Genomic DNA, 16,088 nt, shown 5'->3' on the forward strand with positions numbered 1-16,088 from the left:
CCTGCCTCAGCCTCCCGAGTATCTGGGACTACAGGTGCCCGCCACCTCGCCCGGCTAGTTTTTTGTATTTTTTAGTAGAGACGGGGTTTCACCGTGTCAGCCAGGATGGTCTCGATCTCCTGACCTCGTGATCCACCCATCTCGGCCTCCCAAAGTGCTGGGATTACAGGCTTGAGCCACCGCGCCCGGCCGCATTTTAATTTTTTATTTAAAAGAGATGGGGTCTCGCTGTTGCCCAGACTGGTCTAGAACTCCTGAGCTCAAGTGATTCTCCCGATTCCCTAAGTGTTGGGATTACAAACTGAGCCACCATGCCCAGCTGCAATTTAATTTTAAATCGGCGTTCAAAACAATAGAATTTATGCCACTGTGTGTGCCTGCCAAGTGAACTGAACAGACAGTAACTGCTCTAACAGTTCAGGAAAGATCACCTCAGGCTGGGGGCGAGGGATGGGCTTAAGGAGGGGCACTATTTGAGCTGAGTCTAGAAAAATAGCCAGAATTACAGGAAGTGGAGAGGCCGCCAGAAAGGGGGTGTAGACTAGACTGAAAGGAGGCAGCATTCTCTTCCTTGGGCCCTGGTAGCTCCTAGGGAGCAAGACTTGAGTCTCCCCCATCTCTGCAACCCCAATGCAGGTAGGTAGTAGTGGTAGTTTGTGACATGAACGGACAAACAGCCAGGGCAGATGCAGCCAGCGGGTAGCACCCAGTGCTTTTTGCACCTCTCCAAGATTGGGGGACTACCAGTTCCCCGACCCCTTGACCTACCCAACCCTTTCCTGTCCTCAGTTCTTTTCCACTGTCTCCACCCTGGGAAGTGGCATCAACACAGGAGGGCACTGTGCTCCTTCAATGTGGTCTATTCATACACATATAGCCCCTTTCCACTGCTCGGCATTGGTGATGTGACTCTTTGAAGGGCATGCTAAGTCTAGGCACAGGTCCTGGCAGTAGGAAGGAGACAGAGCCTCTCCCAAGCACACATCCCCTTCTCTGTTTCTGGAAGAAGACTAAGAAAGGAGTGGGAAATTGGGGGAAGGTCCAGGCCCAAGGCTAATAGCTGGATGGATCTCCTGGGTTCAGTTCCTTCTCTGAGCCGACTCCCACTCCTCTTGTGGGATGGTCAGGACCAGGAGACTACACGGGCCACCATGCCCCTGCCCCAAAGCTGGAGCATCGGAAAGTTGGGGCTGGGCTTTTTTGGAGATGATTCAGTGTGTTCAGCCAGCAGGCCCTCCATGGAGGATTCATGTCCAAGGAGGGTGGAGGTCATCCCACTGACATCATGCTCTAGAGGTCGAATGTCCTGCTGTCCACCTATAGCTTGCTCCAGGGCTGGGATCACACAGTCCACCTCTCACTTCGGGCCTCCACAGTCTGCACCAGGCCTTCACCCAGCACAGCAAAGTCCTCCAGGATTGCTTCTACATTGGGCACCATTACCAGCTCCCCACCTCGAGACATCACCATGCGCCCCTTTGTGCTGGAGGCCTGGGGAAATCAGAGAAGAGATGCGGATTGGGGGTCACAACGGCACACCCAGAGACACCAGGCTGGGTGCAGAGTGGGGGTGGTGGGGATAGAAACACAAGCCCACGCACTCCACACCTGACAGGTCTGTCCATAGAACAGACTACACACAGACATGCATACCCACACAGAACCACGTGCACACACTCAGGAACACGGCTGTCACCAGCAAGCACACCTTGAAGGGTTGGGGCTGGAAACTGGTGGGCTTCCAGAGGACACCAATCACCTCTCCACCATGCTGGTCATAGAAGAAAAGGGCCAGATCCCCAAAGGCCTCCTAGAAAGGGACAGAACAGAGAAGATTATAAGCAGTCACTTAAGAGTTCCTCCATAGCCTCGGCTTCACCTGGAAGTCCCCTCCCCAGGGTCATTCAGTTGTTTAGGACCAACCCTGAGCTGCATCAGATAGAGCTGAGGAGGATCGTAGCCCAGCACGGGCATCAGGGATGAGGGCCCCGGCTGGCTGAGCAGGCCCCGGCAGAAGGAGGCAGCTGGCGAGTCCACGGCCTGGCGGTGCCGCGGGATATGGCGAGGAGACAGGCGAATCAGCACATCGTAAATGTCCAAGGGTGGCCGGAACACTGTCTAAGGAAGGGGAGAAGGAGGGGTCAGCAGGACCTCCTTGACTGAGGAACTGAACCACAAACCTCTCCATATGCCCACCTTGGTTTCCTCCTCCTTCCCTTTCATCTGACCACCCACTATGGGCCCACCTGCCCATCTGAAGACTGAAACACCAAGACCCACAGAGGAAGCAGCTGTTGCATAGCCTGGCAGGAGGAGCACAGGCTAGAAACAGGAGACCCAGATGGAACCCAGGTTCCCCAGGCTCTGCCACCCCAGGCACCACAGCAGCTTCAACACCTCCTCTGTTCAGTCTCACCAAACAAGGGGACCTGGCCTCCTGTGAGATCCCCGAACGCTGAACTTCCAAAGACAGAATCCCCAGAGGCCCTGGAGTCACTGCTGGTCAGAAGCTTACCCTGATGTCCCCAGGCCCCCGGGGATCCATGAGCTGCTTCTCTAACATGGGCAGGGCTTCAGCTGCCAGGACCACAAGCTGCTGCAGGATCTGCAGGGTACAGACACATCAGACTGGAACTGACAGTGGGTCTCCCCCAGCTCAGGCTGGGCCTGCTTTTTCCTTGGGGAGAAAACCACGCATTAGGGGGCAGGTATGGGGTTGAACCTGGGCTGAGGGTCCATCCTGTGTCCACACAGAGTGCTTTCGGTCTTGGGGGGGTAACAATGACCATGACGGGGAGTTGTGCCCGAGCTGCCAGGAAGCCACTGCGGATCTCCACCTGCTCCTCCACTAGAGACAAGAATGGATCCTGGGTCAGCCTGCTCCTCCCTGTAAGACACCCTCTACTGCCCCAGGTCTTCCTACGGTGCCCCTAACAGCTGCTCTTCAGAGGTATTTTTCAACACCCCCCCCCACCAAGTGGCAAAGGTGACGAAAGGGACATTGCATTTGCCTCAACTGGGTGGGGCATTAATCTCCCAACCTCAGCCCAGAGGCAGAATTTTCCACTGCTTGGCACCCCCAGTCTGGTTTCCGGGCCTGCACAAGCTGAGTCTTGCCCCTGGTCCCCTCCCACTATGGGCTTCCACACACCTGGAGAATTAGGAACCTGACACCCTGCTCTCCGCAGAGACCAGGAGTGCCTCATGTTACAACCAGAAATCACCATTCCCACCCCCACCAAGAGGTCTGAGTATCTATGCTACACTTCCTAGCTCTGTGCCCTAATACTGCTCACCTGGCATTCAGGATTCCCCTTCTATTCTCCTCTTCCTTCCACAGTCCCCCAACGGGTAGCTTGCTTACCACCCTATCATTCTGTCTGTGACAGTTAAGAGCAAATCATGTCATAATGGACAGGCTGTTCACCTGGACCTCTTCTTCATGTTAGGCTTAGACATCTGGGGCTGGGGAGGCACAGAGAAAACCTAACACTGTCAGGGAAACTGTTGCCTGCAATCCATAAAGGCAGTTCTTCCAGCAGTCTGATCCCTGTTCTGCCACTTACCAGTGAGCTCATTGTTGAGGTTGACAATGAGGGGGTTATTCTTCCAATCAAACGTTGATACCAAGTAAAGGAATCGAAGGAAGCCAACCTGGGGGGAACTAAAGGGCTGGAGTAAGTAAAGAATCCAGGGCCCAGCCGCATATCCCCAGGCTTCCCTCAGGCTATAGAGCTCAGACCCCCTGGTGTGGACTGGGGGGTGCAGGGCATCTTAGAACCCCTTCTGCCACTTGCTCAACAACGCATTCCCATGTAAACTTAGGGTGCAGCACGAAGGATGATAGCTGGCCCCAAGGGAACTTCTCAGCTAGGGAAAAAGTGGAGGGAATCACCTGGGAGGGGTGAAGGGCTCAGGGTGCAGGAAAAGGGCAGCGGCCACCAGATCCAGGCTCTCATCAGTGAAATCCTCACCAAGAAGCTGGGCACGCACCCACCGCTTGGCCAGCCGTGCCACACCAGAGAAGGCTGGGTGCTGCTGCTGCAGTCTGGGTAGAGGAGGGGAGTGTCAACAAGACTCAGGCGCCCAGGGCCCCACCCTGCCACCGCCACTGTTCATCCAGCCCTACCCAAGGCCAGCCTCAGTGATAATAGGTTACATATGTAATCTCATGTTCTCTTAACAAACGCTCCAAGAAGTTGATCCTAGTGTTATTTCCATTTTACAGATGAGGAACATAGGGACCAAAGAGGAAAACCTGACCATAGGGTCACAGTCAGTAAGTGGCAGAGCCAGGATTCCAGAACCTGCCGGACTCCAGAACTCATACCCCTAACTATGATACCATCTGGCCCCCAGAGAGACAGGTGGCTAGGCGAGGAGAATGGGGGCAGGAGGGGCCTACAGACAGGAAGAATCTGTGTCAGTGGCCTTACCCGTGCAGGGCACTAGTGAGCAGTGGCAACTGCCTTGTGTCTCTCTCAAGGCGGAGGGAGGCAGGTGTGTCCCTCAGTGAGATCATCCCCTCTGGGCTCTGCACCTCCTTCAGGATCTGGGGCTCCCGCTGATAGGCTACGCGAATCCGAAACACAAATCCATCCTGTTGGAAGAAGGTACGGAAAGAGAAGGATGTGTCAGCCCAGGACCCCAGGAGTACTCTGTAGCCTACAGCCCTATTCCCCAGCGTGGTACCCACAGGGGTGTCTTCTTCCACGCCCTGACATCCCTGGTGCCTCCCTGGGGACATATCTGCCTGCACCAGCCTAACCTTGAGGACATCCGTGTGTGTGGCAGTGGCACGGCACTGCAGACCATGCTGTTGTGTCAACAGCTCTGCCAGGCGCAGTTGGAAGGCAGCTCTGACCCGCTGCACGGCCTCAGCGTCCTGTGGCCACTGGCCACTGCCCTCCAGGTGACAGACCACTGATGGAGAAGAGGAGTCAGAGGTCTCATACTGTGGCCTGGAGCTGGAACTATCCCTCCCACTCCCTCCCAAGGGCCCTCTTACCGGTCATGGGCTCTACATATGCTGGAGAGGGCTTATCGAGCCGGGGCAGCAGTGAGGACCGCTCCTGCAGAGGCTCATAGAAGGAGGAGGCTGGTCGGACTGGAGTTGGTGGGAAAACCTGTGGAAGAAGGGGGGCTGAGGAAGGGGCCTGGGACTGGGAGGGAGTGCCCAGAGTCAGGAGTTAGAAGCAGGGAATACTGGGTGACTGGAGTAGAGGTGGGGTTACTAAGCAGAAAGGTCACCTGCACAGTTGCACCTCACCTCTGTGTAGCGCAGCACTGGGTGAGCTCCCTGAACAGCCGACACGGTCAGTGGGAGACCCTCTAGCCCCCACAGTAGGCGACTGAGGTCGTCATAGCAACATACTGCCACTGCCAGGGCCTCCTCGCCTGTGCTGGAGGTCTGAGAGGGAGAAGACAGACAGGAGGTTGGATCCTACAGAAGGCCAGCTTCACCTGGATTCTGCCCCAGCTCAGGCTGCAGCAGAGCCAGCACCGCCGCCTGCTGGACACGCCAGGAAGTGCAAGCTGGCTGAGGCGGAAAGAACTCTCTCTCCACAGACGGATCACTCTACAATCACTAGCCTTGACCCCAAGACCCTTACCTCTTTCAGGCCTTGGATAAGTGCATCCAGGGGGCCCCCCACATAGTGGACACAGGTTTCTGGGATGTCAGTATGGCTGAAAAAGAGGCACAGACACAGTGAGAAAATTTGGGGCTATGTTCTTGCTCAACTGCCTGGGCCAGACCCCTGAAAAGGCTCCCCAGCCCATACTGCCTCCTGGAATCCAGATGCCAACACTCACAGTGCCAAGAGGTGGGTGACCACCTGGTGGGGAATAAGGCGCTTCTGGGACATAGAGGCTGCCTCCCAGACCACAGCTTCCCGAATGGCTCCGTCCTGGAAACGCCGAAGCTCCGAGCGGAATCCCCAGAACTGGCGGAATTTAGCAGCCTGAGGAGGCAAGGGTGGTAGTAAGAGCTGGGGAAGGAAGGGCTCTGTGGACCCTCCCTGACAAGCTTTGGTCCAGGTGCCATGGGGAAGAGCCGCCCCACTCCTTCCAGTGTACATGCTGGGGTCCCTCACCTCAGGCTGGTCTGCCTCTGGACCCAGCTCAAGGACGCTGGTCAGTCCCTCAGGCCGGAGGAGGAGTCCCAGGGTCAGGGACCCAGAGTCTTTGTGCTTTGGTGGATCTTGGTTGATGCCCCACTGCAAGATTTCAAAAGGTTGAGCTCAGTCATCCCATCCTCCAGCCTGGCCTAGAAACCTACTTTCTAGCTAGGTAGAAACACCTTGCTAGAGGAATGGCATGTCCTTTGTGTCTCTTGGGACCCTGGATCCAGCCCAACTCAGACCCAAACTCCCCAACCTACACCACCTCACCTCTGGGACTGGAGGTCGAGAGTGAGCCAGGAGCTTCAGCCGAGTCCCCAGGCCCTGTTCCAGGAGGGTGGTCAGGGGGCCCAAAGCAGCAGAGATATAGTCCCCGCCATTGTCCTGCAGCTCTGGCCAGAGCTTCAGCCGGTGGCACACTGCCTGCAGGCAACTCAGTGGATGGAGACTGGAGGGGTACAGAGGGCCAAAGAGGAGTAATCAGGTTGCTGGTCCCTAGTACCACCTCCTCCCTGAATGATCTGAGCACCTGTCTGAAGACGTTTGCCCCACCTCTGTAGCCCCAAAGAGACAGGACCCGCCAACATACCCTGTCACCCCTAAACTCACTGCAGGACGTGGTCCCCCTAAACTCACTGCAGGACGTGGTCAAAAGCCCGGATCATGGGTTTGGGAGTCATCAACAGCAGCTGGAACCCGTCGTCAGCTCTGCTGTCCAGCAACGTCATAGACAGCCGTGCCTCATACTGCACCTGGAGCCACAGAAGGGACCATCCCTGTGCCCTTCATTGATCCAAGGGCTTAGACCAGGAGACATGCCCTAAACTTAGCTCTTTGAAGAGGAGTTTCTGGGCTTCTGGTACTCACAAAAGGGACAGAGTCTGGGCTGGGACATCAGGGGAACACAGATTGGGGGCCCACTGGTACCTGGTGGTAAGTAGAGGCAGTGACATCAGCACAGAGGTTGAGATGGCCTGAGGAGTCCAGGAAGACAACGGAGAAGGCCTGGTGGAAGTCAGCCAGGGCCGGCTTGGGGGGTGTAGAGAGAAGCAGGTCAGGATTGGTACCTCACTTGCAGGCCTCCTGGCACAGACCTGGCCCTTCTCTAACTTACCAAAGACGGATCTGAGCTGAGACATAAACTGATCCCGTTGACTGTCAGGTCTGTAGTGGCTGAAGTGAACCACAAGTGTATTAGAAGGTATTCCCTTCTGGGGACCCAGTCCTAATGACACCCTCCCTCAGCTGATTCAGTTTGCTCATCTGTCTGATGGCAAAAAACCAAAAGACCCCTGCTAAGATGAGGATTCCCAGAAGGAGCAGAACCCCGGCCTTTCCCCACCTAGTTGCCTCACCCAGAAACTGCAAGACGCTTCTCAGGACCTGGTAGCCACTCATGGTGGTATGGATCTTGTGTGTAGACACAAGGAAGACAACCAGCATGGAGACAAGGAACCCAGTAAACCCACCCTGGCCCTGAAAGAGACGGAGGGAGAGGCCTGAAGTCAGAGCTTACCCATCACACAGGCACTCAGGTAGGGAGGCTGGGCTACCCCCAACTCACCTTGTCCAGCTCCCGCTGCCGCAGCCAGACCTTCAGAAGTGCCACGCCATCCTTCAGGCCCTGGGCTGAACCCAGCATGGTTGACAGGAGCTGCAAATGGGACTCGAGAGCTGTATCCTGAAGGACCCATGTATTGTAGTGGGGGGTAGGGGGCTCTGGGCTACCTGTGGGATGAAAAGGGAAGCCATGAGAGGAAAAGTCCCCCACATCTCTTCCCTCCAGCTCCACCTCAACACCAGGGCCTGCTCACCATCCCCTGCAGGACTCTGCCCTCGGTACCAGGCAGAGCGCACATTGTTCTTGGTTGGCAGCAAGCGGCACGGGCGGAAGAAATCAGGTGGAGGGCACGGATGCAGACGTACAGTGACCAGGCGCTCATCCTTCCCTGGCAGAGACAGCAGGTGCTGAGACTCTGCAGGAGCCCTTGGAGTCAGAAGGCTCCCCATCCTGTCCCCCTACACTTGAGGCCTCTGTGCCCCCTCCTCCAGATTTACCACCCCATGCTATGCCCTCAGCCCAATGTGTGCCTCTCACCACGCGGCCGCAGCAACAGTGAGGGTTTCAGGTGGCAGCCATTTGTGTAGGAGAAGCAAACACTGCCAAAGAGGGGGTCCTGGGCCAGGTGGTGAGCCAAGTGGGACAGGTAGAGGGCACGCTTGCGGAAGTAGCGCTGGTTGAGCCCGTCCTTGTCCCGTAGGATTTCCTGGAGGGGCCAGGGGAGAAGAGAAGGCCAGGCATATAAGTGCTTGTGGAGCTGTGGGCCAAGGTGAAGCCAAGGTGAGAGTACCAGGGCTCCTCTGCTGACAGAAGTGCCTGAGCCACAGTTAGTAACACTATGCCCAGTTCTCATATCAGGAGGGCAAAGTTCCAAAAGGACAGCAACTGGCCCAAGGGATCTAAGCTGCCTTCAGGATGCTTGCAATGGTCTGCTCTTCTGATTTAGAATTCAGGCTTCAATCCCCTGGCAAGCAGCAGATAAGAAAGAGGGATCCAGGATTTGTAGGTAGTCAGGTGGTGGGCCTCTATTCCCTAAACCCTGGACCTTACCCTGGGCATGGTCAGTGCCACATCCACATTGATGTCTGGCCGGATGCAGGTGCCCAGAAGGTAGCTGCCCACAACAGTAACCTGGGCTGGGGGCAGGAAGCGGAAATAGCCCTTCACGGCATAGGGCACTTGGTGGAGGGGCACTCGAACCCCAGCTGGGAGCCATGCCTGGTCAGTGAGCTGTGGGGGCAGAGACAGGGACACATACCGATTCAACTGCCTTCCTCACATGTACCCTGTATGTCTAGAAGACATTTTAACACATCGGTATGTTTGAAACCAAACTCCCAATCTTCCCATAACTATGTCTTCCTTGCTAAGACAACTCTATATAAGTTTCTCAAGCCAAAACCACTTAAATCACCTTAACTTATCTCTGTTAAGAATACCCATTTTGGCCGGGCGCGGTGGCTCAAGCCTGTAATCCCAGCACTTTGGGAGGCCGAGACGGGCGGATCACGAGGTCAGGAGATCGAGACCATCCTGGTTCACACGGTGAAACCCCGTCTCTACTAAAAAATACAAAAAACTAGCCGGGTGAGGTGGCGGGCGCCTGTAGTCCCAGCTACTCGGGAGGCTGAGGCCGGAGAATGGCGTGAACCCGGGAGGCGGAGCTTGCAGTGAGCTGAGATCCGGCCACTGCACTCCAGCCTGGGCGACAGAGCTACACTCCACTTCAAAAAAAAAAAAAAAAAAAGAATACCCATTTTACTACCAAAATGTATTCAGAAATGGATCACTTCTCTAAAAAGAAAATTTTTTAAAACAGAGAGAGAAAAAAATTAAAAAAAAAAAGAGGATCCCTTCTTTTCTTTCCTCCCTAGTTTGAGGAGCCATCATTTCTTAGTGCCTAGATTAGTTCCTAACTGGTCTCCCTAATCTCATCGTTGTCCCTCTCCATTCTACTTTTGACACAACAGGTGGAGTAAATTTTTCTAAAACTAAACTTTTTAAGGCTGGAAAAGTGAACTTTTTAGGCCAGGTGCGGTGGCTCACACCTATAATCCCAGCACTTTGGGAGGCCGAGGAGAGCAGATTACCTGAGGTCAGGAGTTCAAGATCAGCCTGGCCAACACGGTGAAACCCCATCTCTACTAAAAATACAAAAAAAAATTAGCTGGGTGTGGTAATCCCAGCTACTCAGGAGGCTGAGGCAGAAGAATCACTCAAACAGGAGAGGCAGAGGCTGCAGTGAACCGAGATTGCACCATTGCACTCCAGCCTGGTGGAAAAGAGCCAGATTTTGTCTCAAAAAAAAAAAAAAAAAAAAAAAAGTGAATTTTTAAACATCAGAGGGCATCAGTGCTCTGCAAAATAAAACCCAGCAGTGGCTCCCCATCTCACCCAGAGCAACAGCCAAAGTCCTTATTTCGGGACACAATGCCATGCATGATATGCTACCTTTCCCCATCACCTTTCTGAACTCATCTCCTTCTATCTTCCTCATTCATCCCAAGGAATGTACCTGGAACAATCCTGCCTTTGTGCTTTTGTACTGGCTGTTCCCCCTTCCTGGAATGCTTTCATTCCCTTAGATATCTATATAGCTGACTCACCTACTTCAAGTCTTTACACAAATGTCACTTCAATAAGGCCTACTTTGTGAACACCCCATTTAAATTTGTAAACCACTCCCATCCTCTAACACTCCCAATCCCCTTACATTGCTTGTCCTACTTTTTCCTTCTTCCAGTGTTTACCACATTCGAACATTGCCATAGAGTTGACCTGTCATGCTTATGTATTAACTATAACCTCAACATTAGAACATAGGCTATTTACTGATATATCCTAAGAACACAAATACTGCAAGGCATGTAAGTGCTTGCTGAATGAATACACAAATGACCACGCTCCCAGCTAAGCTTCCTTGCTGTGAGAATGAGCTCCCTGCACCCCAAACCTTAAAGAGAGTAACAGCAAGGCCCCTGTTGGATACACCCCCACTGGAGGTCTCTTGTGCTTCCCAGTTCCCCAGGCCATTTGCTTACCTCTGTCTCAGGGACTGAGGGCACCCTCACAACCCGCTGGTTGACCTCCCGTAGGAAGGCATCAATCCGATCCTTCTTCTTCTCTGACAGCCTTACTTCCTTTAGTAGCTCCTCTACCTGTAAGAGAGGGTAGAAAACAGTCCATCAGCCTCAGGGTCTCAGGTACACTCCTTGAACAAAAGCCCCAGACACTCAACAGTACCTGTAAACGAAGCAGGCTGGAGTGGAACAAGAGCTCAGTCTCCCGAAGGTGATTAAGCTCCTCATTGGTAGGCTCCTTGTACAGTTCTGCCCGGCTGAGCTTCACTGGCTGCAGGAGGCCCTTCGCTGGAGGCTCAGCCAATGTACGCTTCCTGGAGGATGCCTTCTTCCTCTCTTTGCCTGTGCCTTCCAGGGCTGGTTCCATCACCTGTGACCAGTGAGGGAGAAGCCATTGTGAGGTAATAGGTATCTAGCATCTGCTGCCTAAAGTGCCACCATGATAGGCTGTGGGTAAAGGCTTCACCTGCTCTGTCCCTCTTTTGAATAGGAGTCAGATTTTGTAAAACTCAGGAGAATTGTTACTTCAAGGAACATTACTGAGTGCTGAACCGAAAATTCCTTAAGAGCTCTTGTGTCTACCTGACTCCACAAGCATGGAGCTCTGTTTGGAATTGGTAGGGACAGAAGCTGACTGGGCCCAGGTCGGACACGGTGGCTAATGCCTGTAATCCCAGCACTTTGGGAGGCTGAGGTGGGCGGATCAGGTGAAGTCAGGAGTTCGAAACCAGCCTGGCCAACATGGGGAAACCCTGTCACTATTAAAAATACAAAAATTAGCCGGGTGTGGTGGCACATGCCTGTAATCTCAGCTACTCGGGAGACTGAGGCAGGAGAATCACCTGAATCCAGGAGGCAGAGGCTGAAGTGAGCTGAGATCATGCCACTGCACTCTAGCCTGGGCAACAGAGCAAGACTGTCTCAAAAAAAAAAAAAAAAAAAAAAAGAAGCTAACTGGGCCCTGCCCTAAGTAATACCCAAGCCCCTTGTATTTTCAGGAAGTTTCCTCTTCTGCTGATATAGGCCTGGGACTTCTCAAATGTCTTTTCCATTCTCACTCCAACCAAATCCTGCCAGGTTCCATCTCCTCAAGGAAGCCCTGACTGCCTCAGTATATACTAAGTACTCACTGATGGAAGGAGCTAGAACAGACTGGACTCCAGAGGATACATTTAGCCAGTCATTAAATCCTCAAAATAATTCTTGAAGACACTTGAAGTCCCACTACTCACTCGAGGTTCCACAACTGGTACACCCACACCATGAGCAGGCTTCAAAGGCAACCGTGCACGATCCCAAACCTTTTCCCTTACAGCCGTGGGCCCATCCCCTCCACGATCCCTCTCACCCCAGAGAGCCTTACTGGAGCGCTCCGGGAGAGGCACCGTATGCCCTCCGCTACAGCGGGGAGCACAGAACTGGACACAAGTTCTGTGGAGGGAGGAAGATCCCGCTTATCGTCAAGGACGACCAAGTTAAGGAAACGACCCAAGTGTGGGTCTCTTCAACTTTGAGGTGCAGATTTCCAGAAGGGAGCTTCACTGGAAGCTCTACTGGCTCTACTGGCTTCACTGCTTCTAACCAAATACTGCCAGGTTCCATTTCCCCTAGCAAGCCCTGTCTCAGTGCCACAGGCTGGAAGCATCCTCCAAAATGGGCCGCCGGCATGGCCTTCGCCGGCATGGCCTTCACCGGCAAGCTGTCAGGCCCCGCCATCTCGGACCCTGCAGCCAAAGGAGCGCACATTGAGCCTCTGTTCCTCCCAGAAGCCTTAACCCACCTCTGGCTCTCCAATCGCTCCGCACAGCTGCTCACCAGCTGGCGCCGGCCCCATCACTCGGGGTCCAGGACTCTCCCGCACTTCAGATTCTAGCCGGGTCTACACTGCATGGCTTCCCACGTGGGCGGAAATGCCGAACTCCAGGCCGAAGTCCAGCCCACCCCAGTTCCTCAGGACTCCACCCACTCCAGAGCTACTGGATTAGCCATCGACTACTCGCTTGCCATTGGCCAGTCAGTCTCAAGGACAGCCCTTTAGGGGAGGAGCCAAATGGGTTTCTCTGATTTACGGCCTCTTCGCGCCGCTAGAACGGAAGCCTGACGGTAGCTAAGCGGTTGCTTTGTTTTCCTCACTTCCTTCGCTTGGGTCCAAACGGGAAGGGCGGAGCTAGTTTGGTCGTTTTGGTCGGGTTATTTGTTTACAACGGTTATTCCTCCCTTTTTCTTTATTTACTACACCTTATCAGTTAACCTTGTTAGTTCTACCTCCAAAACATACCTTGAATTTACTCAGTTTTCTGTGTCTTGACTGCCAGGTTTAGCCCATAACATCATCTTGTTCCCGGATTATTGTTATGGCTTTTCTCCAGTTTTTACTTGTTACTTAGCTTATGACAATTTCAAATAATTTAGTTAATTTTATTATGTTTATTTATTTTTGGCGTAGTCTCGCTCTGTCGCCCAGGCTGGAGTGCAGTGGCACAATCTCAGTGCCCTGCAGCCTCCGTCTCCCAGGCTCAAGCGATTCTCGTTCCTCAGCCTCCCGAGGAGCTGGGATCACAGGCGGGTGCCATCACACCCGGCTAATTTTTGTATTTTTACTAAAGATGGAGTTTCCCCATGTTGCCTAAGCTGGTCTCAAACTCCTGACCTCCAGTGACCCGCCCACTTTGACCTCCCAAAATGCTGGGATTACAAGCCTGAGCCACCGCGCCCGGCCTGTTTTTAAAATATTAAAAATATAAAACAAATGTTGCAAGAATAATACAATGAATGCCCATATACTCTTCACCGGGATTCACTTAGTGTTATTATTTTGCCTAGTTTTGTTTTATCTTTACCTACGTGTTTACATATTATCTTGCAAAACCGTTTGAAAACCAATCACACATCTCCCTAAATACTTTGGTATGTATCTACTAAGATCAAGAACTACCTCTTACATAAGCACAGCCCGATTATAAAATTAAGGAAATTTAATCGTGATTCAATACTGGTATACAAATTCCATCTTTAAATTTTGTCAATTATTCTAGTAATAACCGTTATATATTTCATTTTATTTCCTAATGTAGGATCATCCAAATTCAACTATTACTATATTACTATATTATTACAAGTGATCTGCCCTCCTCAGTCTCCCAAAGTGCTAGGATTACAAGGGTGAGCCACCGTGCCCAGCGTAAAAATTTGTGTTGAAGTACAATATACATAAGGAAAAATTTACATATCCCAAGTGTAAAGCTTGAATACTCACAAACCAAACACACCCATATAATCAGCTCCCAGAAAATAAGCAGAACATTTCCTGCACCTTCAGAATCTCGCCTCATGCTGCCCTCTAATCACTATTCTGACTTCAAACAGTGCAGGTCAGTTTATGCAATAGCTGTTTAAGGAAGTTTCACAAGAGCAGTGTTGTCCATTTTCAACTCATTTTCCACACAGCTGCCAGAATTAGTTTTCTAAAACAGAAATTCTATCATGTCACCTCCTTTTTAAAAACTCATCAGTGTCTTCCAATTATACTTAAAACTAAATACGAACTTCAACTTCCATAAAGTCATGATCAATATGGCCCTTCACTTGCTATCCCATCCTTCTTTTTTTTTTTTTTTTTTTTTGAGACAGAGTCTTGCTCTGGAGTGCAGCGGCGCGATCTCAGCTCACTGCAACCTCTGCCTCCCAGATTCAAGCGATTCTCCTGCCTCAGCCTCCCGAGTAGAGCAGCTGGGACTACAGGTGCGTGCCACCACGCCTGGCTAATTTTTGTATTTTTAGTAAAGATGAGGTTTCACCATGTTGGCTAGGCTGGTCTCAAACTCCTGACCTCAAGTGATCTGGTCACCTCAGCCTCCCAAAGTGCTGCGATTACAGGTGTGAGCCACTTTGCCCAGCTATTCCATCTTTTTTGTGAGAGAAGAGGTGCAAGGTCTCATACTGTCACCTAGGCTGGAATACAGTGGTGCAATCACACTTCAGCCTCCTGAGTAACTGGGACTACACACGCACACCACTACGTCTGGCTAATTTCTGTATTTTTGTGTAGACTTTCACCATATCGTCCAGGCTGGTTTCAAACTCCTGAGTGCAAGGAATCTGCCAGCCTCAGCCTTCCAAAGTGCTGGGATTACAGGCATCAGCCACCGCCTGGTCCCCATCATTTTTCTTGCTACTCCACCCCTGGCTCCCTGAGCTCCAGCAACATCAGCCTTCTTTCAGTTCCTTCGTTGTATTAAGTTCTTTTCTGCCTCTGGGACTTCACCCAAGCTGTTTGTTCCATTTGGAATGTGCTTTCTTGGCTTTTTCTCCTTTTCGTCTTTCACCTCTCAGCACAAATATCACCTCTGGACTCAAGCCATCCTCCCACCCCAGCTTCCTGGCTAGCTGGAACCACAGGCGTGCACCACACACCTGACTAATTTTTTGTAGAGATGGGATTTCACCATGTTGCCCAGGCTGGTCTCAAATTCCTGGACTCAAGTGATCCTCCCACCCTGGCCTCCCAAAGTGCTAGGATTACAGGCTTGAGCCATTGCACCCGGCCCAGGTCTTAACTAAAGGCCTAAAATATGTTCTCTAAACATGTTTAGATATGCTTGCTTTTTTTTTTTTTTTTTGAGATGGAGTCTTGCTCTGTCACCCAGGCTGGAGTGCAGTGGTGGGATTTCGGCTCACTGCAAGCTCCGTCTCCCAGGTTCACGCCATTCTCCTGCCTCAGCCTCCTGAGTAGCTGGGACTACAGACGCCCGCCACCACACCTGTCTAATTTTTTGTATTTTTAGTAATTTTTTGTATTTTTTTAGTAGAGATGGGGTTTCAGGTCGGGCGTGGTGGCTCAAGCCTGTAATCCCAGCACTTTGGGAGGCCGAGACGGGCGGATCACGAGGTCAGGAGATCGAGACCATCCTGGCTAACAAGGTGAAACCCCATCTCTACTAAAAAAAATAAAAAAAACTAGCCGGGCAAGGTGGTGGGCGCCTGTAGTCCCAGCTACTCGGGAGGCTAAGGCAGGAGAATGGCCTGAACCCGGGAGGCGGAGCTTGCAGTGAGCTGAGATCCGGCCACTGCACTCCAGCCTGGGCTACAGAGCGAGACTCTGTCTCAAAAAAAAAAAAAAAAAAAAAAGAGGTGGGGTTTCACTGTGGTCTCGATCTCCTGACCTCGTGATCCACCCGCCTCGGCCTCCCAAAGTGCTGGGATTACAAGCGTGAGCCACCGCGCCCAGCTTTTCTTTCTTTCTTTTTTTTTTTTGAGATGGAGTCTTGCTTTGTTGCCCAGGCTGGAGTGCAGTGGTACATGATCTCATCTCACTGCAACTTCTGC

General features: G+C 52.3%; 1 protein-coding gene across 1 annotated transcript; it reads right to left on the reverse strand.

Annotated features, from left to right (window-relative positions):
- Positions 1 to 288: 288 nt before the first annotated feature.
- NOL6 (nucleolar protein 6) lies at positions 289 to 12,692 on the reverse strand. The gene is given in 27 exon segments (XM_007968990.3): positions 289 to 1,491; positions 1,709 to 1,810; positions 1,924 to 2,118; positions 2,516 to 2,605; positions 2,723 to 2,773; positions 2,775 to 2,848; positions 3,567 to 3,664; positions 3,896 to 4,048; positions 4,437 to 4,600; positions 4,769 to 4,923; positions 5,009 to 5,126; positions 5,270 to 5,410; positions 5,613 to 5,688; positions 5,815 to 5,963; positions 6,096 to 6,218; positions 6,393 to 6,570; positions 6,759 to 6,874; positions 7,050 to 7,151; positions 7,237 to 7,295; positions 7,478 to 7,598; positions 7,687 to 7,850; positions 7,937 to 8,071; positions 8,221 to 8,389; positions 8,734 to 8,913; positions 10,725 to 10,841; positions 10,927 to 11,133; positions 12,544 to 12,692. Coding segments are annotated over 27 exon segments (3,441 nt in total). The 5' UTR covers positions 12,598 to 12,692; the 3' UTR covers positions 289 to 1,341.
- Positions 12,693 to 16,088: the final 3,396 nt, after the last annotated feature.

Source organism: Chlorocebus sabaeus, chromosome 12 (assembly GCF_047675955.1).
Source record: "Chlorocebus sabaeus isolate Y175 chromosome 12, mChlSab1.0.hap1, whole genome shotgun sequence".
Classification (NCBI taxonomy): Eukaryota; Metazoa; Chordata; class Mammalia; order Primates; family Cercopithecidae; genus Chlorocebus; species Chlorocebus sabaeus.